The sequence below is a fragment of the Emiliania huxleyi genome (assembly GCF_000372725.1).
Source record: "Emiliania huxleyi CCMP1516 unplaced genomic scaffold EMIHUscaffold_4, whole genome shotgun sequence".
NCBI classification, from domain to species: domain Eukaryota; phylum Haptophyta; order Isochrysidales; family Noelaerhabdaceae; genus Emiliania; species Emiliania huxleyi.
This window is the reverse complement of record NW_005198966.1, coordinates 504,605-530,229: the sequence shown is the minus strand read 5'-3', so window position 1 is coordinate 530,229 and position 25,625 is coordinate 504,605. Positions and strand designations below refer to the sequence as shown.

Here is a 25,625-nt window from a genome sequence, read left to right as displayed (position 1 = left end):
ATGGACGACACGAACACACAGGTACTAGTAGGTTCTCGATGCGCGCTCTAATCAACACCATGTATGGTTCTTGCACTTGTGCAAGATTGGGCGTCTTCTGCCGCAGCAGTCCCTTTGATGGGAGGCCCCAGGGTGGGGGCCACCTCGAACCCCTAGCCAGGGATTCGAGCGGAGGTGCCCCGGACAGCAGCCGTCCTTTTCGCCGACTGGATTAAAGTATCTAGATACGTGTCCGGCGGCAAGGACGGCAAGGCATTGTGGGCCAAAGAGACGGCGATTTCCCCGACGCAGTTCGTCGGAGTTCGCGCTTCTGAGTTCGCCGCTGCTATGTCGCTCCCCGACGGCGAATTCCCCTTCAACGGCCGGTGCGCTCGTGCGTTCGTTGGCCCTCCTCTTTATTACAGCGATAACCCCACCGTAAGGCGCGAAGAAAACTTTGAGAAATGTCAGCTGTCGTGTAAGGTCGAGAACTTTAGGGGGGAATGCGACTGGTTCGCCTTCCATCCCTATTTGGCGCAGAACTGCAAAATGTACAAGAGCGACGTGTATGGCTATGATCATTACTCAACTGCTGCCGAGCACGTATGGAACATGGCGGGGGGCGATCCAGAGTATATGACTAGAGACACGTATCTCGGTCAGCCAATCTTTGGCGGCGACACTCGCTGCCCGTTGGAGGAGGATGTTGGCAACGGATGCACAAATTTCGCGGTCGCGGATTGCTATGTGGTTGACACCAAGCCAGACTTCACTTCTCAGGCGGGGCTTACCGATCTAGCCACCTACGACGAATGCCTCAGCGAGTGCGCCAAGGATGACGACAACACCGCGGTACGTATCCGAGCCGAGCACCACTTCGGCCTACCCGCCATCTCCGCCCCCCCTGCCACTCAAGACTTGCTGGTGTTTCACGGAGTTTAGCCAAGACTGCTCGATGGTGGTATCCAGGTTTTTGGAAGACCAAAACCCTACCAAGTACGCAGAATGCCAAGACCCCAGCGGGTCGGATCTACCTGGGGACTATCCTCTCCGTCCTCCATCGGCACCCGCCCCGCCGTCGTCGCCGCCCATCGGGGCTTGCGGCGAAGGAACGTACCTCGACGAATCATCGGGGACGTGCAAGATTGCGTGCTCCGGCGACCGTCGTCTCGAGGAGAAGGCGCAGCAGGAGGGCGCGCGGGGGGCGGAGACGGCAGCGGCAATCGTCGACGGCTTCCTCTCGCGACGCTCGAGCATTGCCGCGAAGCTGAACAAGGAGGACGTGCACGCGCTCAAGCAAGAGCTCGGGCAGGATTTTGGGCTGCCGGCGCTCGCCTAAGGCGAACGAGCGTCGGCGGCATCTCCTCGCCTACAGATACCCAAGACTCCCCAGCATCGCACTCTCGCGCCCTGGCGCCACCGACGTACCGCACCGTCGAGGGCCGACGCCTCGCTGGCCGCGGCCGCGCTCTCGAGCTCTCCACTTGTCAGCAGCATACTAGGGACCAGATTTGCGGAACGCCCTCTCCATCGCCATCCCCATCGCCAGGCCCGCTGCCAATTGGCTCCACCGGCGACCCGCACCTCCACGCGCACGGTGGCCGCGCCGACTACCGCGGCGAGGACAATACGATCGTCTGCTTCTTCTCCGCGCCTGGCGTTGCGCTCAACGTCAAGACGGTGGGAAGACGTCGTCTACAACCCGCCCTGGTGGCCCGGCACCACCATTGACGGGTCGTTCATCACCGAGGCCCCCTCCCCGTCCCCTCTCCTTCCAGGCGAGACCCCTGTCACCGTGCGGCTCGCGCCTAGGCGCACGTCGTCGCACGCGTGGGCGGCATTAAGCGCAAGTGGGCCAACGCCTCCTTCCTCTCCTCGCGGCTCACCGAGTTCAACACGGGCCTCGACTTCATCACCGGATCCTGCGGCGGCCACGCCTTCTCCTTCGGGCTTGGGACGACGCTGCGACGCTGCGAGGAGCTCTCCATCAAGCCGCACTACTCGTCTGCCAAGTTCGAGGCGGCCGCTCTCCCGGCCAGCGATAATCTCCCACGTGAACGCAAGTACAGAGCCGCCCCTCCTACCCCCACCCCTCCCAAAGGTGAGCGGCTGGACCTTCACCGTCGGCGCCAAGAGCGTCGAGGGCTGGGTCTCCGGCCCGAAGCACCAGCTCGATGTAAACATCCACGCGGAGGGCGACGCGGCGGCCCGCTCCCTCCCTCACGGTCCCCCCGGCCAAGAGTCGCGATCCGAGGGCGTTGTGTAGACCTTCTCGGAGCATGTGCGTGTAGGCATCGTGGGTCAGTCCTTCTCTGCGACGACACCGCGCGACGGCAAGCGCGACAAGTACCCCGGCAGCAACGCCGGCCGTTTCAAGACCAGCGCGATGGCGGAGGGCGCAATCGAAGGCGGACGCCGCATGCATCGTCGGGTGGTGCAGCGAGCTCCCGCACCGACCGCCGCTCTGTGCATGTTACAGGCAGCGCGGCGATGTACAAGGTGACGTCGCCGTACGAGACGCGCTTCGCATTCTCGCGATTCGAGGCCGAGGAGGAGGCGAACCCCAGCCAGGAGCTCGGGGCGGGAGGCGACGCCTCTACCACGGAGGCAGAGGCGAAGCCGGAGGAGTGAGCGAGGCAGCGGCGATAGGCGGCAGGCCTCACCGCTGCGCCCAGCCAGAGCGTGCTGCTCCGGCCACCGTGCCTCCGAAGCTCCGTGGGCAGACCCCTCTGTGGGCAGGTGATGGCATGATGCCGGGCACGGAGAACAGAGGGCGAGGAGGGGGCGAGTCAGCGAGGCCCGAGGCGCGACGCGCGGATCGGTCAGCGTGACAGAGTCTCACCCGAAGGAAGCAGTCATTTTCATTAACACATCTCATATATTGATATCGCCATCACCCGTGCTATAAAAGGTGTGTACTACGCAGAGCTCGCCATCCTATAGCTCCTATACCTAACCGCCCTCTTCAACACCCGTCACTGCTGTGACGTGCGCAGGTGTCCGTTTTTGGCCGGTCCCCGTGCCGCGTGGAGGACGTGTCGGTCACGTGTGCCCTGCAGGACACACACCACACAGCGAGATGGGTCCGGACGCGAACGTAAGCCGTAAAGGGCACTTTTTACGTATCGTTGCACATCCGGGCGGTGCCGGACAACCCCCGCGCCAGCGCGCAAACTCACGCTCTCGCCGCCAGCCGGCGAGGGAGGTGCGACTGAAGCGGCGCGAAGGCCGTGAGGAGCTGCCACCAGTAGCAAGCGAGCTCGAGCTCGTGCAGCGACTCGGCGAGCGCGCGCCCCCGCGCGCCGATGGCGGCCGCCTCCTCCGGGTGGTCCGAGGCCCAGCGCACGCGGGCGGGCAGGTCGGCGAGGTTCTCCGCCACGGGCACAAAGTGCTCCCACGGCCGCAGCCGCGCGTACCAGTGCTCGGCGTACGGGGACGCCTGCTTGAAGACCGTGGCTCCGCGCCGCAGCGAGGGCAGCAGCTCGCGGGGCGGGCCCGTGCCGTCGAGGAGCAGCACCCACGGGTAGTCGCACGCGTCGACCTCGTCGGGCGAGGTGCCTGCAAGACATGTTCTGTGAGAGCGTGTGTGCGTGATTATAGGACATCGATGACGAGGCGCCTCCGATCGCCGCCTTGCCGCGCGCCTCCCTCCGCACCGCCGACCGCGCCAGCTCCTCCTCGAGCGACTGCGCGGCGAGGCGGTCCCACGCAAGCTCGAGGACCTGCACGAGGGAAGGGGGAGTGGCGGGCGTGAGCGGAACCTCTCCACGATCCCGCCCGCGGCGGTGGTTGGGCCACCGGCTGGCCGCCGCCCTCCAGCCGCGGGCCGACGCAGGCGCCGCGCAGCACAGCCTTGATCAGGCGCGGGTGGCGCGCCGCGAGGACCGCAGCCACGTGCGGCGCGTACCAGCGCCACAGCGGGCCGCGGAACCCATCCTCGGGCCCCTCGCACCGCGCCTCGAGCAGCAGCGGCGGCCGCCCGCCGGCTCCGATCCCACGCCCGCGCCCGCCGCCGCGCCCGCCGCCGCCGCCGCGCCCGCCGCCGCCGCCGCGCCCGCCGCCGCCGCCGCGCCCGCCGCCGCCGCCGCGCCCGCCGCCGCCGCCGCCTCTGCTCCCTCCCGCGGCGGGGCACGGCGCGGCGCGCGGCAGCCCGGCCGCCGCCTCCCACGCCCACGGCGCCGGCGCGACGACGTCGGAATGCGCGGCGTCGGCGACCGGGGAGAGGACCGGCTCCGGGTTCTGCGCCGGCACCTTTGGCAGCCTGCTCGAGTGCGCCACCACCTCGACGGGCGGCAGAGCGACGAGGGCGGACGCGCGGCGCAGCCCTCGCAGCGCGGCGGCGTCGGAGGAGTTGCGGGGCGGCGCCGCCCCGGGCAGGCCGTCCGCAGGCTGCCACGCGTAGGTGAGCTCGCCTAACTAATTAATTAATTTCGTAATTAATTAATTAATTAATCAGGCTGCCACGCGTAGGTGAGCTCGCCCGCCGCGAGGGAGAGGTGCAGCGACGGCTGCTCCGCCTGTCGGGGGGGAGGGTCGGACTCGAGACGGGCGGAGCTGGCCGGCGAGGTGAAGTGGCGGGCAGGCGCGTGCGGCGGGCAGGGGTGGCGCTGGGGTGGCGCTGGGGGGGCGCCGCGGCTGGTCGCCTTGTTTGCGGGGGGGTACATCTCGTTCCAAAAGACCATGTCGATGGCCGTCGGAGAGAGGCCGCCGCTGCTCCACGGGAGAAGCGCCTCGCGCAGCTGCGCCGAGTACGCGGAGCAGTTGTACCTACTCGCGGCCAGCCTCGGTCGAGCTTAGCGCTCCCCGCGTCGAAGCAAGTAGTGTGCGCGTGTGTGGCGCAGCCGGCCTCCACCCGGCCGGCGCCGCCGCAGGCTCACGCAAGGGGCACTCGCCCGACGGCGAGAGGGCGGCGGCGGCGGCGGCGCGCTCCGTCTCGAGGCGGTGCGGTCGCTTCTGGCGCGCCTGCGGAGCGGGGGGGAGGGCGAGAGCTGGGGGGGGCCTTGGGGCGGATGGGTGGCGGGGCGGAGGAGCAGAGCTGGGCGTGGGCCGAGCTGGGCTCGAGGTGTACCGCTGTGTGCGGCGGGAGGCGGAGGCGGAGGTGGAGTGAGGAGGTGCAGTGAGCAGCAGGTGGGGTGAGCGCAGCCTTGGCCGCCACTCCCTCCCACCCGGAGAAGGGCGGGTGAGAGGCGTCGACCATGCGCAGCAGGAGGCCGGTGAGGCGAGAGCGGACCGCGAGCCAGTCGGCGAAGGGCGGCGGCTGCTCGGAGCGGCGGGCGGGCGGATGAGGGGGAGAGGAGGGCACTCGATCGCGCACGGTGCCGCGGCGACGTGCGCTTCGAGTGTGGGATGCTGGATAGGGCACAGAGGGCAGGGGAGAGGAGGGCCGGGGAGAGGAGGGCCGGGGCGAGGAGGGCCGGGGCGAGGAGGGCCGGGGCGAGGAGGGCAAGGGAGAGGAGGGCAAGGGAGAGGAGGGCAAGGGGTGGCAGAGGTGCTGGTGCGCCTGCGGCTCGAGGTCCCAGAGGCAGGCCGGCAGGTCGGAGCACTCGCGCGAGCGTGCGACGACGGTCCCGTCCCCGTCGTCAACCTGCAGGTCGGGAGGCGGCGGGCTGGGAGGCGGCGGGCTGGGAGGCGGCGGGCTGGGAGGCGGCGGGCTGGGAGGCGGCGGGCTGGGAGGCGGCGGGCTGGGAGGCGGCGGGCTGGGAGGCGGCGGGCTGGGAGGCGGCGGGCTGGGAGGCGGCGGGCTGGGAGGCGGCGGGGCAGGCGCATCTCCTCGCGCGCAGGGCGCCTCGAGAAAGGTGCTGCTCGAGACAAAGCGCAGCGCAAACGTCGCCGGCGGCCGCTCGCACGGCGGAGCGTCCTGGCGGTGGGCGTCAGCGCGGATTGGCACGCGGTGCAGCCGGGTGCCACGCCCCGCTGCGGCCGCACGGAACGGCGGCTTGTCGCCGTGGCCGCGCACGAGGCCCTCGCCTCGGTAGTTGATGTGCCCGCCAGTCCGCTGGTTGACAAGCCCGCCCTCCACGCCGCCCGCCCACCGCCAGAGAGTGTCGTCGGCAACGGCCATGCCATCGGCCAGCGTTACCCAGTCCTGATCGTGCGAGAACCGCGAAGGCGGCCAGCGCGGAAGCGGCGTGCAGTGCTCTCGACGCCACTGCACGTCTGCCGGGGTAATGTTGAGCTTCGCTGAATCAGAGCTCGCTGCAGCGACAGCGGCAGTGGCGGCGGTGGCAGCAGTGGCAGGTGACCAGCGTGGCGGCACCCAATGCTGCCGCGCATGCTGCGCATCGGACCGCCGGCCGCGTTGTTTGCGTGGCATCTACTCGCGAACTCCGCCGCCTGCCAGCGGGCTGCCACCGCTGGCCAGCGGCTCGGCCAGCGTGCACCGTGTCGTTTCTTTTTGGAAGGAAGAATGGAATCGAAGAAGAATTTCTCCGCGTCGTACGGGCCGCCGCCTTTCGCGAGAGTTGTGTCGGCCTTTCTCGCGAACTGCCAAATGCAACGCGGCTCTGCACCATGACGGCGAGCGCATTGCACGCGTCGCCGCAGCAGCGACCGACTCGACACGGCGGCGGCGGCGGCGGCAGCGGCGGCGGCGGCGGCGGCGGCAGCAGCAGCACGTGTCGACGCGTGCAGCAAGAAGTGTCCGCGTCTCCCGCACTTGTGGATCAGAGCCCAAGTGGGAGGATGTTGCGAGCACACGAGCGGGCGCTGCGCCGTGCTGGCCTGGAATGCGACTCTGAAGCGCGCAGTCGAAACAGCCCCCAGGTCAAGGTGCCGTCGCCACGCCAGGTCAAGGCGCCGCCGCCGCCGCCGCAGCAGCAGCAGCTGCGGCGGCGTCCGGCGCCAGTTGCAGTGCCGCGAGAGCAGCTTCGGAAAGCGCTACAGGAGCGGCGAACCAAGGAGTCGACGGCGCTGTCGCCGCGACCGAAGGAACCTCAGCCACCGCCACCGGATGAGGAGCCGTTGCGGGGCGACCACAAAGAATGTACGTAAGAGCTACATACACTGAGAGAGAGCAGTTGCAAAGATCAACCGCCTTGCGCGCAAGGCTCAACGCTCGGGCGTTGACCGCACCGCGTACCCTCCCCACTCCCGCCTCTCATTTGTGTCACACCACGCGGAACGCATCTCCATCGCTTCGGTGAAGGGGGTAAACCGTGCCATCCTCGATCGCCGTGCAAAGCTCGCTTCCGAGCTCTCACGCCGCGCGTAGGGCCCTTAGGGGCCTAGAGAACACAACCCCCCTCTCTCTTTTCTCCCAGTAAGCTATAAGTACGTACACTGAAAAAGTCATTATTTTTGGACACAAAAAAGGAATGTACGTAAGAGCTACATACACTGAAAAAAGGTCCAAAACCTATGGATTGGCCGGTCATCCAGCTCGGCACCACCCAAGACTGCTTTCAGACGCTTACGCCAATTTCCCCTCTTATAATTCATTGCAGTGTGACACCCAAAGGTGTTGATAGCGAGTACGCGGCGGCGTGCATGATGGGGAGGGTGACCCCCAAAACGAACAGACAGCTAGCGGAACGCCTTCGTTCCCTCTGGCGACGCCTTCGCGCCAAACACACCGTGACGTGGAGGCATGTGGCGGGTCACAGCGGCAACTCAAATGGAACGACTACGTCGACGAGCTAGCTGCTCGCGGCAGGCAAGGTGACAGAGGCTCAAACGCTACCGAGTGGGCGGACAACACCATCCCGACGGACAATCCCGACGACGGGAGCGACACGGAAGGACCCGCCCCCGCCCCTCGGGGCGGGGGCCCCCGCCCCCCCGGGGGGCCCTTTGGGGCCCCTCCAGGGGGCGACCCCTCCGGGGAGGCCGGCCTTCCCCGTGCCGGTTCTCCCCAACCAACCCCGCCGGCAGCGCGAGCTGCCGGCCACATTGAGCGGTTCGTCCGCGTCGCGCACTCGTCCCAACCGGGGGCCGCTGACTCGTTCTGCGCGCCAACGGCTGGTGACGCTGTGTTGCCCTTGAGCTAGTCCTTCCCCGGTCGCCTAGCCTCTGCGCTGTCTGGCGGACGCCTGTATGCCATGCGCGCGGACCACGCTTGCGTGGATTTGTGGCTGGCAGGCTGACCCGTGTGCGGGGTAACCGGCGCGCGGGGAAGCTTCACGGGTTCGAGTCGTCAAACATTGAGCAGCGGAGGTGTGCCGAGGGGGACCGGGAGGCGGTAAGTCGTCGTCGCCCGGCGCTGCTTGCAGCACCATGGCGATGACGCGAAGAGGTTCCTCTTTTCCGCGCCCCCCCCGCAAGGCGCGCGATACAAGCCCATAGGGGTCACGCGGAGGGAGGCGCTGTTAGCGGCGGAGGGGAGGTGGAGGAGGCCGCACGGGCGGCGGAGAAGGCGCGGGCGGCGGAGGGGGGGAAGGGCGGCGGCAGCGGGCGGCAGTCCCGCGAGGCACGCCGGCGGAAGGGTTCGTCTTCGCGGGGCGGGGTGCGCACTGCGCGCCGCGAGGATGAGGAGCCTGAGCCAGGGGAGGGTTGGGAAGGGGGGGCGAGGCCGGAGGAGTATGACGGCCTCTTCGACGGCCCATAAGGGGCCGTTGTCTGCTGTGCCTTTTGTGGTGCTGGTTCGTGCCAGTGTCTAAAGAAAGAAAGAAAGAAAACAGACAGCCCAAACGAGGGATGGGGGAGGAGGACCGGGTGCCAGTGTCTGCTGTGAGACGGCATTGTTGCAGAATTCTTTCGGTGATCACTCGGGCCGCCGCGGGTGCGACTGCATCATCGAGCGCTTGAAGCAAACCTCGAGAATGGGAACCCGCCTTCGGCTGCTGGGCCTCGGCGGCGCGGGAACGGCCGCCTACGCCTCCTCTGACAGCTCGTCTGGCTCCTCGTTTCTGAGCGACCTCGGCGCGCCGATTCCGCTGCTCAAGTCGCTCTTCTCCTCGGGCGATGCAACCGCGCGCTCTGCTGAGGCGGCGCAGCTGTCGGCTTCGGTGGCAGCCACCTCCGCAGCCGTCGCGTCGCTCGACCGTCAGCTTGCCGCTCAAGGCGCCGCTGGCTCGCGCACCGTCATGCTTCTCGTCGGTGTTCCGCTCACCGGCATCGCCGCCGCGCTGTACATTTACGGCTGGAACAGGCGCGCATCCGCGGCGGGAGCTGGAGTGCAGCGTCCCGTGCACACCCTCCCTCGCTTCTCTACCCGCTTCGCCTCCCGCCACCGCCGCCAGGATCGGCTGGGTCTCCGCGGAGCAGATGAAGACCGGGCTCAACCAGCTCAAGGCGTCGATCGAGGCGAATCTCGACAAGCTCAAGGTGGAGCTGGTCGAGAAGATCGAGGTGCTCAAGGACAAGATGACGGAGGTGGCCAAGGAGGTTGGCATCCTCGCCGAGGAGGTCTCCGAGGTCAAGGGAGACGTCAAGAAGGTGGCCGAGGGCGTCGAGGGCACCAAGAAGCGCATGTCGGCCGTCGAGTACTCGTCCAAGAAGGCGCTCGCTCCACACCACAGCTCCACCTGCCCCCCCCCCCCCCGCCCCCCAAGAGATGCGCCGCCCGCCCCAAGAGACAGCCCGCCCGCTCCGCCCCTCCGCCAGGCTGCCGACGGAGTCGAGCTGCTCGTGCGCGCCGTCGCCGACTCGCCGCTGCTCGCGAACGCGTCCCCAGAGACGACCGCGCGGCTGAACGCCTTCCTGCAGCGCCTCTCGTCCGGCCCAGTCACCGTCCTCCGCCGCCTGTCTGGCGACCAGGCGCAGGACCTCCCTCCCCCGGAGGCCAAGGGCAGCTCCGAGGGCTGGAGGCCCTCGGACGCGAGGCTGCCGCCGGCGGTGCCAGCCTCGTGAGAGGGGGGAGGCGGGGCGACGAAGGCGCGGCTGCGGCGGGCGTGCCGTCGTGGGGGGGGGGGAGAGACACACAGAGAGACAGAGAGACAGAGAGAGAAAGAGGCCGCGCGAGGGCGACAGCGCCCCGCCGGCCTCGCAGCGCCTTGAGGCCGCCAGCCGCGCCACCCCTCCCCCCCTTTGGTGTCCGAGAGCGCCCCGGGTGTCGATGCGGGCTGCTCTGTCGCCGGGTGCTCGTACTGGGGTCGCACCGTGTTGTCTGCCGCGGGTTGTGTCTGGAGCGTGTCCCGACCGGTGTCCTGTGACAGGGGATGCCTTGCTTGAGAGAGTCCGCGTGCTCGAGTCCGCGTGTGCGTGCGACACAGGCAGTAGCGCGTGTCTCAGACTGCTGCGAGCGTTAACGACACACGTTTGTGCAGGTTGTAGAGTTAAGAGAAAAGGGTGCATGCATGTAAACGAAAAAAACACGCGTGACGAGAGAGAGAGCGCGAGCCTCTAGAGCGCGAGGACCACCAGCACCACACGCACCACACCACCAGCACGCACTCGCAGCAGGGATATAGGGGATAACGCAGGCATGAGGCAACGCAGGGACGGGCCAATACAGCCAGTGGGACGAACGAGGGCCGCGACGGCGGCTCAAGCGGGAGGGAGCGGAGACAGTGGGCAGCGAGCGAAGTGGGTGAGACTGATGATGCTCCTTCGTTCGACTTAAAGGGAGCGGTTCACAGCTGCTGGGGGCGGGCTTCAGGGTGGTGCTCATTCGAAAAGGAATCGACGCGATGTACAAAGCATACAAGAAGAGGAGAACGAAGAGGAGGGACACCGGTGATGACGAAACAGAAACTAGCGCAGACGAGAGCAGGGTAGACCCAATGTGGAAGACGGCTAGTGCTAGTCCCCCATCGGGAGGACGACCCCGGCTAGTCGCCGACCACACCCACCAAGAACCCTGCACAAAGATCGCACGGGCGGGGACCTGTTCCTTTTTACCCATCTCACAGTAGAGAGGTGTCCGTTTTTATTTATTTATTTATTTAGAAAGAGCGCGAGAGAGGACACACTCAGTTGTCAGTAACTCTACTTCTCTCTGTTCTCCGCACAGACGCTTCACAGAGCTCAGAGGTGACCTCGTTCAGACACTTCAGTGGGAGAGTTTGCAGCCTGTTTGCCACTGCACCCCGGCCAGAACAACGATATCGATCGAGGCGAGGTAGACACGGTTATTTCTTCGTGGTTGATCACAAGGGCCTTCACAAGAGGGGCGGGCGGCAAATTTTTTCTTTTCTTAACAAGCAAGGTCTGTGAATCCCGTACAGAGGGCGCACCCATCTACTGCCAGAACACCCCCTCTACTCGGAGCTAGTGAACACGACACCCACGTCCGGAATTCGTACGCACGGCCAACCTCTCACTCGACCAGTGTACATGCAGAGAGAGAGAGCTAAAAGTACGCACATGCATGCACGTGCGCATGCACATGCACATGCGTGATGCACAGTGACATGGACTCCATGCCAAGATGCTGCCAACATGCGTATCTCCCACATCTCATGCTACGGTATTGGATAGGACCCCGCTCGGTTGCCGAGCGATTCCATGGCTTGCTTGTACAGCCGGTCGCTCGCCTGCAGCACCTCCTCGAAGCCCTGGCGGTCGAACAGATCAAACTCCGTCGTGCTTGCCTTGAGACGGCTCGCGGCCCTGGTCGTGCGGCTGCTCTTGCTAGCTGAGCTCTTGGCCAACGACCCCCGGGCGTGGCTTTGGCGCCTTCTCTCACCGCTCACCTGTGCCATTGCATCGGCCAGTTCCGTCTCGAGAAGCTCGACGAGGTCGCCAAACAATTGGACTGGGAAGATGGCCGCCTTATGCTTCTGCAGCTGGTCCCACAGCACGTCGGCGCTCTTGGCCGACTTGGCCCGCTGCAGCTTGGAGACATACGCTAGGCCGTAGAGGCCTAGCACGACGCCGACGAGCAACGCCTTGTCGCCATCGTTCGTGAACGCCCCACAGAAAACCATGATGCTCTTCTCGATCCAGGAGGAGACGTCTTCAATGCGCTGCAGCCCACCGCCTGAGTCGGCGCCGCAGAAGAACATCGCATCGGTGCCGTTAGCGAGCATAAAGGCCCACTGCTCCAGGCGACACCACCCCCGACTCAAGTAGGTGTCCTGGTTGCAAAGAAGAGTCGTGTCGACGTGTGGCGTCTCGGGCACACACGCCACGAAGTGGGAAGTGCAGGCGGCGAAGAGTGCAATGGAGCTGACAGCCAGCGCCTTGGTCGCCTCGTTACACTGAGGGATTGAGTGATAGTCGCACCAGATGTAGCAGTCGGTGGCGTCGAAGCATCGCTCCGCAGCCAGAGCCTTCACTGCCCCAACCATGTGCTCAAAGTGGGCGTTGTCCGGGTCGGGCGAGACGTACGACAGCCACTGGTGCGAGAGGAAGATGAGAGGGTGGTTGGCGGCGAAGCGCGCCGCCGCGTCCCACGTGTCGCAGCAAGTGAGCACTTTCTTGTCACGCGCCTCCTCGAAGGGGACCAGTTGGCCAAAGGCGACGAATGCGGAGAAGGGCATCACGCAGAAGGGGTATCGCAGCGAAGAGGCGTCGTGGATCGCCGCCCGCACGCGATGTCTCTCCTCGTCGCGCTCCCTTACTGCGGCAGCGAGTGCGAGTCGCCGATGCCGCTGCGCCCGCCGTGCGAACCAGCAGATCCCAGCGGCGAGCAACGCGCCTACTACAGGGGAGCGCGGCAGACTCGATGCGGGACCGGTGAGAGGTGGGACCTAAAGTGTGGCACCGATGGCAGCGCACGGCAGCAGCAGGTCGGTGCACTGCGAGGCGCCACCAAAGGACCACGAACCCGCAGGACACGCCTCGCAGAAGCCGGCGCCGCGATCTTCGGCAAATGAGCCAGCAGGGCAGGGGGTGCAGATGGAAGAGCTGGTCGCTCCGAGCACGCCCGAGAAGGATCCGCTCGGGCAAGGAGAGCAGTCTGCTCGCGACGTCAGGCTAACTGCGTCGCTCCAGGTTCCGACAGGGCAGCGGCGGCAGACACCCTCCTCGCCGGCTCGGCCGGGGCCACACGGCGTGCATTCCGAGGCTCCCGGCTCAGAGGAAGAGCCGGCGGGGCAAAACTCGCAGTAGCCAGCGCCTTCCTTGGAGAACATGCCCGTGCGGCAAAGCGTGCAAGTGTCGTTGCTGATCGCACCCAATACGTCAGAGAAGGATCCGCTCGGGCAAGGAGTGCAGTCTGCTCGTGATGCCAAGCCGACTGCATCGCTCCACGTTCCGACTGGGCAGCGGCGGCAGTCGCCCTCCTCGCCAGCTTGCCCCGGGCCACACGGCGTACACTCCGAGGCTCCTGTGACAGACGAGAGGCCTATCGGGCACGCCTCGCAGAAGCCGGCGCCTTCGTTGGAGAACATGCCAGCGCGACACGGGGAGCAAGTGTCGCCGCTCGTCGCTCCGAGCACGCCCGAGAAGGATCCGCTCGGGCAAGGAGAGCAGTCTGCTCGCGACGTCAGACCGACTGCGTCGCTCCAGGTTCCGACAGGGCAGCGGCGGCAGACACCCTCCTCGCCGGCTCGGCCGGGGCCACACGGCGTGCATTCCGAGGCTCCCGGCTCAGAGGAAGAGCCGGCGGGGCAAAACTCGCAGTAGCCAGCGCCTTCCTTGGAGAACATGCCCGTGCGACAAAGCGTGCAAGTGTCGTTGCTGATCGCACCCAATACGTCAGAGAAGGATCCGCTCGGGCAAGGAGTGCAGTCTGCTCGTGATGCCAAGCCGACTGCATCGCTCCACGTTCCGACTGGGCAGCGGCGGCAGTCGCCCTCCTCGCCAGCTTGCCCCGGGCCACACGTAGTGGTCGACAGCGGCGCTGCTGCAAAAGTAGCGACGGCGGCAGCCTGAATCTGTGCCATGACATCACCCGTAGAGAGCGAGCCCGCAGCAAAATGCGGAACAGCGGTGACTGCGAAAAGGATCGCGGCAAACCAGGACCGCGATGTTTTGGCCATATTGGTCGACCAAGGACACGTGCAGCACTTTGCATCGGAGAACGGAAGGAGACACGTGACTGAATATAGTGAGACGAAAAGAAAATCCTCCAAGCATTGGGCACGAGACTGGCGCGCACTGGCACTAACACAGGTACACCACGGGAGAAAAGAGAGAGGGGGTTGTGTTCTCTAGGCCCTCTCTCTCACGTGTATGGTGCACGTGCAGCACACTGGGGTCTGGGCCTGAAAAGAAACTGTCTTTAGGTCTCTCTTTCTCTTTGCCCGCTATTCCGGGCGAACCCCGTCTTTTTCTTTGTCTTTTCACACCGCACGGCCGCGAAGGCCCCGGGCCATCGATGGACTCTCCGCCACACGCCCTCTCCTCCACCGCCGCTCGTCCTGCTCAACCTCCCCAGGGAGCTGATCGACGCGATCGCCGCCAGCTTGCGTGCGCTGCGTGGACGTGTAAAAGTCGCCGGGGCTGCTGGCCTCTTCGAAGCAGGCAGGTGCTTGGAGGCTAGGAGAAAGCAGGAGAGCTGCCCGAGAGGGCCGGAGAGCAATGTGCTCTGCATGCTGGCGTACCAGGTGCAAAGTCGAGGAGCAGAAGGTCAGGTTGTAGTCCGCGTACGCGAAGCCATATGACAAAGCGTCTCGTCGGTGACGGAGGCGGCGGTGGCGACGCGGCCGCAAGCAGATTCGGTGCGCCCACCTCCTTCCTCAGGGTGCACGTGATTGTCGGCAATATCTCGCCGTCAGCGAGAATGTCTCCAGCGACAAGAGCACGTGCCTGTTCACAGCTTGAGCTGTGAAGAGACGCCGTTCACAGCGAGAGTGTCTCGAGCGACGAGAGCACGCGCCTGTTCACAGCTTGGCGCGCCGTCGCGCAGGTGAGCGGCGCGATCGAGGCGGCGCTGGAGGGAGGTGGATAGACGTCCAAGAGCTTGAGGTAGCTGAGGAGAGACGGCTGCGACGCGGCTCACGCGGCGGTGGCCGCCGACTTGGTGAAGAGCAGCGTGAACGGCAGCGTGTGCACGTCGACGGCGACAGTCGCGCCCGACGTCGGCAGCGGCAGCTCAGTCGTCGTCATGCCCCAGTAGTCGACGCTGACCGCCTTCCACGCGCGGCCGCCGCCGCCGCCGCCGGGCAGCGCCACGTTCCACGTGCCTTGGCGGCGGAACTTGACGAGCTGCACGCTGTCGCCCGTGAGCGTGTCGGACACCGGGTCGCCCGCCTGGCCGTAGCTCGCGTGCGCCGGCGTGAGCGCGCCAAAGTCGGCGCCGGTCGACGCCCACAGCTGCTTGAAGAAGGCGATCCGCGGTGGCGACTCGCCGACGAGCGTGCCGCCCTTGGCCCACCACAGCGGCTGCGCATCGTCGTCCTTGACGGCTGCGCGTAGCACGGTCTCCGAGTGCCCGACGTGGACGCCGAGCGCGGCGCCCCACCAGAACCGATCGGCCTCCTCGGCGGCGCTCAGCGACCCAAACGAGCTCGTGATGTTGCCCTCGTAGCGCACCTCGTCCCAGAGCGTCGGCTTGCCGTACTTCTGACGGATCGCCGGCGTGGTCTCCTCCATTCCTTGCAGTGAGACGTGAGAGATCCACGGCCGCGAGTGGTTGTACAGCAGGTTGCCGTTGTGGATCGACGCCTGGCGGCCGTACGGGTCGGCGGCCGCGAGCGTCTCGAAGAGCTCGTCCCACACCGGGCTCGGCGACGGGTGAGGCGACTTCGCCGACTCGTTGACGCCGCGTCCTTTGCACTTGTTGAAGCTCCACTCGTTCGCCATGCTCCACCACACGTTCGAGTACGAGGCGAGGCGCGCGATGGCGTACCTGAGGTAGAACTTGTCGAGCGCCGTGTCGTACTTCTCGGCGTCGGTGCCCCCCATGCAGTCGAAGCCCCAGTGGCCGCCATCGTACGGGTGGAAGAGGATGATGTCGGCGATCACGCCCTGCTTCTTCAGCGCGCCGACCAGCCGGTCGTAATTCTGCCAGAACGACACGTTGAACCGCTTCAGGTCGAAGCTGCCGGAGAGCGACGGGCAGTGCTCGCCGACGCACGTCCACGCGCTCGCGTTCGCCGCCGCCGAGCCCGGCGAGATCGCGTACGGCGCGCCCGTCTCGACGGGATTCGCGCGGTTGAAGATGTACCACTTCGGGAACGTCGTCATGCGGATCTTGTTGAACGGCGACGCCTTCAGCGTCTCGAGCGTCTGCGCCTGCATGTCGAAGCCCTTCGAAGCCCACTGGTAGCACGTCGTGCCGACGCTCACGTGCGGCGTGAAGTCGGAATAGTACAGCCCGGAGCCCTTCGAGAACACCGGCCCGCGGTCGCCCGCCGCCTTCTTCACCACGTGGAATTCGCCGCCGCTGCCGTCGAGCGCCGCCGCGCTGCTCGCCGTCGTGTACTTCCACTCGCCCTCCGCCGACGGCGAGAAGCGCACGCGGTACGTGCCGCCGCCGTCGTAGAAGCCGCCCACGACGATCGGAGTGCCCGTCGGCGGCTCTGTGTGCGTGAACGTCGCGCTGAGCTCGACCTCGAAGGGATTCGCCACGGTGGCCTCGGACGGACCGGCGAGGGTGATCTCGTACTGGCCGTAGATCGGCACGGACGAGGAGAGCGGCGTCGGCGCGGCCGACGTCAAGGTCAGGGCCCACATCGCCTCACGCCGCCCTCAGGCGTGACTTTCGCTGAGAAAACTCGGCGCCTCGGCTGGCCACCAAAAAGAAACAAACGCCGGACGCCTGAAAAAGAAAAACCGCACCACGCAACTGAACTCGCGCCGAGAATGTGTCTATGCCCTCGCACCGCATCGGCGCCCGCCTGTCTGGCCTCTCGCCAGAGCAGCTCGTCGCCTTCATCGACGAGCAGGCGCCCCTCTGGAGCGCCGCCGCGATGCGCGTGGCGGAGGAGCACGTCGCACGGCTCGTGGAGCAGCCCGAGTGGGTGCTCTCCGAGGTCCTCCTCTCGCCGGACCTCGCCCCGCACATCCTCGCCCAGCTGCCGACCAAGGATCACGCCGTCAAGGGGACGTGCCGCGCGTGGCGCCGCGGCTGGAAGGAGACGCTGAAGAAGCGCGAGAGGCCGCGCTTGGTCGTGATCGGCGGCCGCAACGATGGCGAGCTTGTCAACTCGCTGGAGCGGTACGACCCGTCAACGAGTGAGTGGGAGGAGGAGGCTGTGGCGCCGATGCCGTCGGGGCGCCCGAGGGCGCGCATGGCGGTACTCGATGGCAAGCTCTACGCGGTGGGCGGCCAGAGTGAGGAGGACGGTGCAACTTCCAGCTCGGTGGAGCGGTACGACCTGGCTACGAACGCGTGGGAGGAAGTGGCGCCGATGGCGGAGGCTCGGAACTTTCACGCCATGGCGGTGCTCGACGGCAAGCTGTATGCTGTGGGAGGCTGCAACGACGACACCTTCCTCAGCTCGGTCGAGCGGTACGATCCGGCTGCCAATTCGTGGGAGGCGGTGGCGCCGCTGCCGTCGGCGCGGATGGCTCACGCTGTCGCGGTGCTCGACGGCAAGCTGTACGCTGTGAGCGGAACCGGCAACGACGGCAGCCTCAGCTCGGTCGAGCGGTACGACCCGGCGACGAACGGGTGGGAGGAGGTGGCACCGATGGCAACGGCGCGGCTTGCTCCCGCCGTGGCGGTGCTCGACGGCAAGCTCTACGCTGTGGGTGGCACCAACAACGGCTTCCTCAGCTCAGTCGAGCGGTACGACCCGGTGACGAACGGGTGGGAGGCGGTGGCGCCGATGGCAACGGTGCGGCTTGCTCCCGCCGCGGCGGTGCTCGACGGCAAGCTCTACGCTGTGGGCGGCACCAACAACGGCTTCCTCAGCTCAGTCGAGCGGTACAACCCGGCCGAGAATATGTGGGAGGCGGTGGCGCCGATGGCGACGGCGCGAAGCGCTTCTTTCGCAGTCTTGATGTAGAGCGCTCCAAGATAGTGTCCCTCCCAGCGCGACGGGTCTCTGTCAGACACTATCATCGACTGCGGCGCTGCCTCTTCCCTCGCCTCCGTCCTCCTCGTCTCGCCTGCCATCGTCCCGTGTCTCCTCGTCCTCGCCATCGCCTTGGCCGTTGTCTACCTGTTCATCGTGTCCCTTGCTGCTGGTGGCATCGCCGTTGGCTTCCTCTCTCCCCCTTTCCTCCCTGCCCCTCTCGCTGTCTGGTGTTAAATGGACCCCCTTCCTCTCCCTCGCCACCGTCACCATCCCTGTCGCTACCGCCCTCCATCCCCGCCGCCCTTTGTTTCACACTCGTCTCTGCCATGTCCGCCGTCGCCGCCGTCCTGTCTGCTGCGCTCTGTGCTCCGTGGTACAGTCGCTTATTGTTGCTCTGAGGGGGTTAGCTCTCGGCACGCACGAGACCTCGAGAGAGAGATAGAGTCTTCATAGAGTGAGAGAGAGAGTGAGAGAGAGAGAGAGAGAGTGAGAGAGAGAGAGAGTGAGAGAGAGAGAGAGAGAGAGAGAGAGAGAGAGAGAGAGAGAGAGAGAGAGAGAGAGAGAGAGAGAGAGAGAGTACAAGGCAGAGTGGCCGCCTCCCCACATCTACATCTGCATCTACATTACTCAAGTCAAGAATGGCTCGTTGTGCGAGTATATGGGCCACGATGTCTCAAATATGAGAGGTTTTGACTCCTACCGGCTCCTGACGCTATCCCTGGCAGCTCTAATGACCAGGATCAGTAGTGCTATGATAGAGGGTGCCCATACTAGCGCAGGAGCTGCCACACTTGCCCGGACCGTCCCGTTCTGGGGCCGGTTCCGCAGCCCGCGAGAGCCGACAGCGGGGCCGTGCCGCGGGTGCCTACTGCCGAGTGCCGCAGACACTGCGCCGTCCCGCCACCACCTACAGGCTGTCTTGTGTGATGATTGGGATGTCCAAACGCCACCATCTTGGCTCTTGCGACCTCAAACCCGCGAGCTGTATGGGTGGTCCTGACGTCGACAGACGCCCAATGACCACGGTGAAGCTGAGCCGGAACGCGTCGACAAGTCTCGTCTGAGCCCGTGGCGGTCGCCGGCTGAGTCGCTGTGCACGGGCCGGTACCTCAGGCGTCCCCTCCGCAGCCTCAGGTCTCACACTCCATCACCTCCGCCGGGACGCCGTCGGTGGCACGCTCGGCGGCGACTTTGTGGCAGCCCCACAGCGAGCGCGGCGTCGAGCCTACTCGGTCTGGTCGGTCGGCCGCACTCACTGGGTGCCAGGGAGTGCGGCCGACACGCGAGCGGTGCTTCGTGGCAGCGCGCGCCGGCTGTGGGGCTGCCACAAACTCGAGACACGCTTTTTTGGGACATTTTCGACGCTTTTGGCCCATATACTCGCACAACATGCCGAATGGACTCTTTTTACCTTTTTTGGGGGCGACTACTCTAACGCAGTAAGACCGGAACAAGCCGAGGGAACTTGCGGAAGCTCCGAGGGACCACACAATCCACACATTTTACACGAGGGTGTGACCTCTTTGCGTTTTGGTCTAGAACGTAGAAGATGACTCAGAAAACACGCACCGACTTGTACACGAGAATATCGATCGTCGATGGTGAGTTCATCTCGGACCGCTGTCGGCGCCACCCTCGTCCGCGGCCGTGTGAAGCTGTAGCGCGCCGAGGTCGTCAAAGAGCCTGCTCAGCGCGGGCGTGCCCTCCGCCTGCAGCGCCGCCGCGTTGTGCTCCGAGATCTGCTGGTTGACGATGACGCCTCGCCGTAAGCCCTCCTGCGCGGGCGCACGCGGGGCGGGATGTCGGCGCGGTGGGCAGGGGCGGCGGCCGAGAGCGAAGAGCGCAGGCAGCGCGCCTCCACCGTCCGGTCGAGGGTGGAGCGGCGCAGCAGGTTGATGACGGGGCAGGGCGCACGCTTCTCAAAGTGGATGGGGGAGTCGGCCGGCAGTCCGTCAAACGACCAGGCCGGGTGGAAGAAGGCGGGCTGGACTCCGTTCGCGAGCACCTCCTCCTCCTCGCTCTCGAGCAGGTCGGTGAGCCACTCGTACAGCGAGTAGAACTCGCCGATCCCGCCCTCATACTTTGGAGCGATCAGCATCGTCGTGGCGAGCTCCTCCTCGGGCGAGTCGAGCAGCAGCAGTCCCTCCTCGAAGAAGGAGGCGACGAGCGCCTCGTCGCTGGTGCAGTCGCTCACCGCATACCGGATGCGGTCGCCGTGAAACGGCTTGGCCGCGTACGGGCAGAGGCCTAGCCGGACGACCGCAGTGTCGATCCAAGCCCTGGTGCGGTAGATTGACTGCTCGGCGGTCCACGCGCCGGCCGTCGCGGTCGCCGCCACAGCGTGCGAGGAGACGGCCGCGAGCATGGAACGCCCGAGCGAGGCCGTCAAAATGTGAGGTTGATAACTGCACTCCAAGTGCTCCAAGTGCCGGCAAGACGGCGCGTCGGCCCGCGGGCCCGGGGCCCAAGAGACCTCGCGGGGCGTGCGAAACTGGTTACCCCCCATGCTCTGAGCGCATCGCGTTACGAAATCGCGCCGCTGAGCATCGGCTCGCTCAAAGTCGCCCGCCAAGGGGACTTATCGCGAGAGAAGGACGGGTGCGACCAGGATGGCATGCGCGCGCTCGGCGCGGGCTCGGATGCGTGTACACGCGTCTCAAAACAAAGCGCAACAACTTCAACCTGCTGCTCCACGAGACGTTCGGCGGCGGCTTCTCGCCCACCGCCGTTCTCAAGCTGCGCCGCCTCGCGCGCAAAGTCGCGCGCGGCAGCGTCGACCGCACGGCCTACCTACAAACAACAACAATCGATCCTACCTACTCGCCCAAATACTCGCTCTCTTTTATGTCCCACCATGCAGAGCGCATCTCTCTCTCTGTTGTGCGAGGCGTGAACCGCGCCATTCGCTCTCACCTGGCAACCCTGTCTGCACGTCTCGCGCGCGCGTGAACAGGGCTCCAGGCCCCAAATGACGTGTGAGTGTTAGAGTTGTTTGGTATTGCTAAAAATCTCTCTCTCGCGCGTCTCGAGAACGCGTTGGCTCGCAAACGGGAAATGCAACGGACGATAAATCGGTGCCATGACTGTATCCATGACGTGGGAAGCCACGAGAGTTCGGCGCGGGATCGCTTCGCTTCCGGGTTCGCGTCCAACCAATCTGGTAGGGAGCGGGGGGTTCGGTTTACCACGCTCCTGTGGCTGTGCTCATACCTGCCGCGAGCCGGTGGTGATGTGGATCGCGACACGCATTGTTTAGAGCGAGAGCGGGGCCAATGTGTTGGCGAGAGGAAGGTGTGGGGCGCGTGCGATGGTGGATCGGTTTACTGTGAGCGGAGTTTTTTTCTTTTTAGACGCTGTCTTCCGACGCTGTCTTCCGACCGCCGTCCACCCTCTCCTGCGACCGAGGCTCCCGGTTGTGTACCTGTGTTAGTGCCAGTGTGGCGCTTTTCCCGTGCCCAGTGTCGTGAGAGGGAGCTCTACGTCATCCAATCGTCTGCCTCTCCCGCGCCAATGATCTCCGACTGCTTCAACGCCGCTCGCTGGCACCTCCGCGCGGCCTTCACCGCTCGCAGCGAAAAGTGCGAGGGCAGCGGTGGCGGCACCGTCCTACTCGGCAGCAAAGTCGGCGAGGGCTCCTTCTCGGACGTGTTTGCGGCCACGGAGCGGCTGCCGGACGGCAGTACCAGCCGCCTCGCCGTCAAGCGCGTGCGGCTCGGCGGCCTGCCAGAGGCGGACGCTGACGCTTGCCTGCTCGAGGCGACGGTGATGGCCGACCTGCCGCCTCACCCGCACCTCCTCGCGACTGTGGGTAGCGTGCGGCGGCCCAGCTTTGTCGGGCCCGGCGAGGAGCTCCTGCTCCTCTTCGAGCTCTGTCCGGAGGGCTCCCTCGCCGAGTACCTCGTCGGCCGCCGCGCGTGGGCGCGCCCGCTCGATGGCGATGGCGTCCTCGCCATCTTCACTCAGGTGTGCGGCGGGCTCGCGCACCTGCACGCGCACGGCTGGGCGCACTGCGACGTCAAGCCCGAGAACCTGCTCCTCTCGGCGACCGGCTGGAAGCTGTGCGACTTTGGCTCCGTCCGGGACGCACCCTTCCGCTACGTCGACGGCGTCACGAGTCCGCCGGAGCTGTCTGAAGCCGAGGAGCGGATCCACCGCACCTCGACGCCGCAGTACCGCCCGCCCGAGATGTATGACCTCAGAGCTGGCGAGCCCGTCTTCACGCCGGCTGACGTGTGGGCCGTCGGAGTGCTGCTGTACGCGCTGCTGCTCGGGCGCCGCATTGCCCTCGCCGCATTGCCCTCTTCCGCCGCCTCCGCCCGCGCCGCCAGACTCCCACCGTCGCCCTCCTGCGGCCCCTCCGCCGCAGGCGCAGCCTCTTCGGCACGGCGGGCGAGGAGCGGCTGGGCTGTCTCGGCTTTGAGCCGGCGAAGCAGCTGTCCGACGAGGCGCTCGCTGCGAGAGGGCGGCGCACGGCCGCGGCCGTTCCTTGACAGGAGGCGGTGTGAGCAGGCGCTCGGCCCGCTCCCATCCGTCGGAGGGCAGAGAGAGGGTCTCGTCTCGCTGCTGCGCGCCGCTCTCACCCGCAGCGCAACGGCGCGGCCGACGGCGGCGGCGCTGCTGGCGCGGTGCGGCGGCGCGGGCGTCGCGCTCACGCGGGGAAGGTGCGGCACCGCCTCGCTCGCCGCTGTCGAGGCGCGATGCCTCTTTGCGAGCGGCGGAGAGCGGAGGCCAGTCTACTTCCTCGCTTCGGCCGGCGCGAGCGGCCGCCGCAAGCACGCCGCGCCCGCCTGCCTGCCCTGCGCCCCGGCGCCGCGCCACTCACCCCGTGCACGCGTTGCACGCGCAGGAGCGGGGTGGTCTGCGCGGACCAGGTCTGCACGGACAAGGAGGCGCTGCGGCCGGTACACGCGTGGGCATGCGCCGACCTCTCCTTCGAGGCGCACAGCCTGCAGAGCCTCGAGCTCTCCTTTTGGCGCCGCCGCCGCTGGGCGCCGCACTCCCTCGTGGGGAGGGCGACGGTGCCGCTCGAGCCGGACGCGGCTTGCGGCGCCATCGGGGCCGCGCCGTGGCGGCCGCTGCAGGCGCGGGGCGGCGGCAAGGAGCTGCGCGTGGCGCTCACGTGGACGGACAGCGAGAAGCCCACCTCGCCGCCTGCGAGCATCGCGGCCGGCACGGAGGAGGCGCCGCCCGCAGACCAGCCGGCGGCGGCGGAGGAGGAGCCATCGTGGGCCACTTTCTGAGAGAGCCCCGCGCGCCCGTCGCTGGTTTGCGGTACCCGCCTGTCCTTCTCGTTACATGGACGAGAAATCGTGGATGCGGCCGCCGACGCGCGTACCGCGCGCAGGCCGCAGCGTCCCCTGCGTCCCTGAATTGGCTCGGTCGTACTACGTACAGTAGAGTTTCGTACACAGCGTAAAATCAGTACAGCACTCTCAGCAGTGCGCATAGCGCGCGGAGAAACTCAATGTGCAACCCTCTCGGTCGAAGATTTTTACGCGCACTTACGGCCGTTGCGGCGCACATCTCAGATCTCACACATCCTCCACACTCAGCAGCTCTGTGTCGCCATCTCCTCCTGAAGCAGTCGAGCCATGTCGTCCACGCTGTTTCGTGGTCGCGCCTCGCGGCTGCCCAACAAGCTCCGCACCGCCGCGTCAAAGTGACGCGCCGCCACCACTGGCGGCGGCACCGACTCGGCCTGCATGACCGCTTGCCCCTCCGCGCCCGCCGCCTGGCCCCCGTCCGCCTCGTCGTCCTCGCTGCCGTCGTCGCTCTCGCTGCCGCTGCCGTCGGCGCCGTCCTGTGCCGCCACCGCCTGCGCCTCCGGGAGGCCCTCCTGAATGGCGCGCACCATCGCGTCGGCGCAGAGCGCGTAGTAGTCGGCGCCGGAGAGGCCGATGGGGCAGCGGGCGGCGACGTCGGACAGGGAGACGTCGGGCGAGAGGTCGAACTTGCGCGTCAGGGCGGCGAGGACCTGCGCCTGCTCGGCCGGGGTGGAGGGCGGGCCGACGCGCACCAGCACGTCGAGCCGGCCCGGCCGGAGGAGCGCCTGTTCTCGGGCAGGCTCGGGTCGTCTCAGACCCTCTCGGGAGGAGATGCGGCCCACGGCCAGAGGAGTGCCGGCTCGAGCAGGTCTGGCCGGTTGGTGGCACCGAGCACGAAGAGGTGGCGCCGCGCGTGGACGCCGTCGAGCTCCGCCATGAGCTGAGAGACGATGCGGTCCATCACGCCGCCGGCGTCCGCCGCCGCGCCGCGCGCGGGCGCGAGCGCGTCGATCTCGTCGAAGAAGAGGACGCAGGGCGCGGCGGCGGCGGCGCGAGAGAAGAGCTCGCGCACGCGCCGCTCGCTCTCGCCGACGTACGACGAGATGAGCTCCGGCCCCTGCGACACGAGGGGTGTGTGCGGGCGGGTGGGAAAAGGGGGAAGGGGGAAGGGGGGGGGTTCGGAGGGTCGAGGGGAGGCAGAGAGTCGCAGTGTCGGGCGGAAGAGGAGGCGGAAGAGGAGGCCGCCTTGACGGAGAGGAAGCGGAGGCCGCACTGCGACGCGACCGCCTTTGCGAGGAGCGTCTTGCCCGTGCCGGGAGGGCCGTGCAGCAGCACCTACTCGCAGGCACGCAGCGTGTGAAGCGGAGGCGGGCGGGCGGGGCGGAGAGCCAGAAGCCCCGCGCCCCCGAGCGGAGCCGCAGCCCGGCGCCGAAGAGGTGCGGCGCGGACAGCGGCAGCTGGATCGTCTCGAGGATGGCGCGCTTCGCCTCCTCCTGCCCGCCCACGTCGTCCCACTGCACGTTCGCAACCTCTGGCGACCCGAGCTCGTCGCCCTCCCGCGCCAGCCGCCTCCGCAGGGCCTCGCGCAGCTCCGCAGCGCCAAGGGCGGCGCCCGCAGGCGCAAGCAGCTGCGCCTCACCGCAAACCAGCGCCCAATCGCGGGGAGTAAGCCGCGGCTCGGCGGCCACCGCCGCGGCCGCAGCGGCGAGCAGCTCGCGCTCCCGACTCGCGGCCGACTCCTCCTCCTCCGCCGCCGCAGCTGCCGCCGCCGCCGCCGCCGCGCATTCCATCGGGTGAGGGAGAGACGCTGGCGACGGCGCCGCGGCCACCGCCGCCGCCGCCACCGCCGCCACCTTGCCGTTTCCCGCGGTGGCCAATCCGTTGCTGGTGGCGGTGGCGGCCGTGGCGCCGGTGCGCTCGCTGCCACGCAGCGCGCCGTGCGCCCGCAGCGCAGCCGTGAGCCCCGCCAGCCTCAGGGCGGGAGGCAGAGAGCCGGGCGCGGCGGCTCGCGCGACGACGTGGAAAGAAGCGCGCACCGGCGGAGGGACCTGCTCGAAGTTGCTTGATCAGATCTGCACAATACATGATGCCTCAGGTGAGTGAAAGCACCTGCTCGAGATTGCGGCACGAGCAAACGACGACCACGCCGCCGCCGCCGCCGCCGCCGCCGCCGCCACCGCCACCGCCGCCGCCGCCTGCCGGCGCGTGCGCGTGCTGCAGCATTGCCCTGATCGCGCGGGCCCAAGCGGCGGCGGCGGCGGCCTCTGCCGGCAGCAGGTCGAGCCGGCGGAGGAGCAGCACGGTCGTCGATGTCGCAGCCTGCTGTCACTCAAGAGACTCCAGATCACACCTAGGCGGAGGAGCAGCACGCTTGCAGGTGTCGCCCGCCTGCGCCGCCGCCTCGGAGACGAGGGCGAGCAAGGTCCGCGTCGCCGTCGCCTCGCTCTCCGCGGCGTGCATGGGCAAGCCGGGCAGCGAGCCGACGGAGCGCTGCACCAGGGCCAAGCCCGCCTCGTCACACCACTGCTCGGCAAGGCGCCGCTTGCCGCTGCCTGCGCCCCCGCAAAGCAGCACCGCCGCCGCCGCCGGCCCCTCCCGCCACCGCGAGAGGGCGAGGCAGCGGCGCAGCTCCGCGGCGCCCTCCCCCTCGTGC

General features: G+C 67.2%; 6 protein-coding genes across 6 annotated transcripts; 2 read left to right on the top strand and 4 right to left on the bottom strand.

Moving 5' to 3' along the window:
- Positions 1–3,154: 3,154 nt before the first annotated feature.
- Positions 3,155–6,491, bottom strand: EMIHUDRAFT_196061 (hypothetical protein; the record flags this gene model as incomplete). Its single annotated transcript, XM_005770403.1, has 8 exons — positions 3,155–3,520; positions 3,636–3,701; positions 3,778–3,936; positions 4,195–4,240; positions 4,642–4,746; positions 5,145–5,236; positions 5,789–6,064; positions 6,360–6,491. 8 exons carry the CDS (start codon positions 6,489–6,491, stop codon positions 3,155–3,157), a joined length of 1,242 nt encoding a protein of 413 aa, XP_005770460.1.
- A 2,244-nt stretch (positions 6,492–8,735) lies between these two features.
- EMIHUDRAFT_95854 (hypothetical protein) lies at positions 8,736–9,765 on the top strand (the record flags this gene model as incomplete). The annotated part of the gene is made up of 2 exons (XM_005770402.1): positions 8,736–9,043; positions 9,156–9,765. The coding sequence occupies 2 exons, from the start codon at positions 8,736–8,738 to the stop codon at positions 9,763–9,765; spliced, it is 918 nt and encodes a 305-aa protein (XP_005770459.1).
- Positions 9,766–11,318: 1,553 nt separating this feature from the next.
- Positions 11,319–13,190, bottom strand: EMIHUDRAFT_196059 (hypothetical protein; the record flags this gene model as incomplete). Its single annotated transcript, XM_005770401.1, has 3 exons — positions 11,319–11,447; positions 11,550–12,496; positions 12,563–13,190. The coding sequence occupies 3 exons, from the start codon at positions 13,188–13,190 to the stop codon at positions 11,319–11,321; spliced, it is 1,704 nt and encodes a 567-aa protein (XP_005770458.1).
- A 1,549-nt stretch (positions 13,191–14,739) lies between these two features.
- On the bottom strand, positions 14,740–16,419 carry EMIHUDRAFT_196058 (hypothetical protein; the record flags this gene model as incomplete). The annotated part of the gene is made up of 2 exons (XM_005770400.1): positions 14,740–14,835; positions 14,917–16,419. 2 exons carry the CDS (start codon positions 16,417–16,419, stop codon positions 14,740–14,742), a joined length of 1,599 nt encoding a protein of 532 aa, XP_005770457.1.
- A 2,821-nt stretch (positions 16,420–19,240) lies between these two features.
- Positions 19,241–20,165, bottom strand: EMIHUDRAFT_461298 (hypothetical protein). The gene is made up of 2 exons (XM_005770399.1): positions 19,564–20,165; positions 19,241–19,483 (listed from the first exon to the last, which is right to left on the bottom strand). Exons 1-2 carry the CDS (start codon positions 20,071–20,073, stop codon positions 19,316–19,318), a joined length of 678 nt encoding a protein of 225 aa, XP_005770456.1. The 5' UTR covers positions 20,074–20,165; the 3' UTR covers positions 19,241–19,315.
- An 850-nt stretch (positions 20,166–21,015) lies between these two features.
- Positions 21,016–22,948, top strand: EMIHUDRAFT_196055 (hypothetical protein; the record flags this gene model as incomplete). The annotated part of the gene is made up of 5 exons (XM_005770398.1): positions 21,016–21,033; positions 21,114–21,961; positions 22,075–22,143; positions 22,555–22,726; positions 22,886–22,948. 5 exons carry the CDS (start codon positions 21,016–21,018, stop codon positions 22,946–22,948), a joined length of 1,170 nt encoding a protein of 389 aa, XP_005770455.1.
- Positions 22,949–25,625: the final 2,677 nt, after the last annotated feature.

Bases quoted from the DNA above. Each gene is read 5' to 3' on its own strand.
- EMIHUDRAFT_461298 (XM_005770399.1), bottom strand. From the start codon at position 20,073: ATGCTCGCGGCCGTCTCCTCGCACGCTGTGGCGGCGACCGCGACGGCC. The intron at 19,484-19,563 runs GCGCGCTGCCTG...GCGCCCGCGCAG, and splicing joins CCCTCGACCGGACGGTGGAG to GAGGGCTTACGGCGAGGCGT.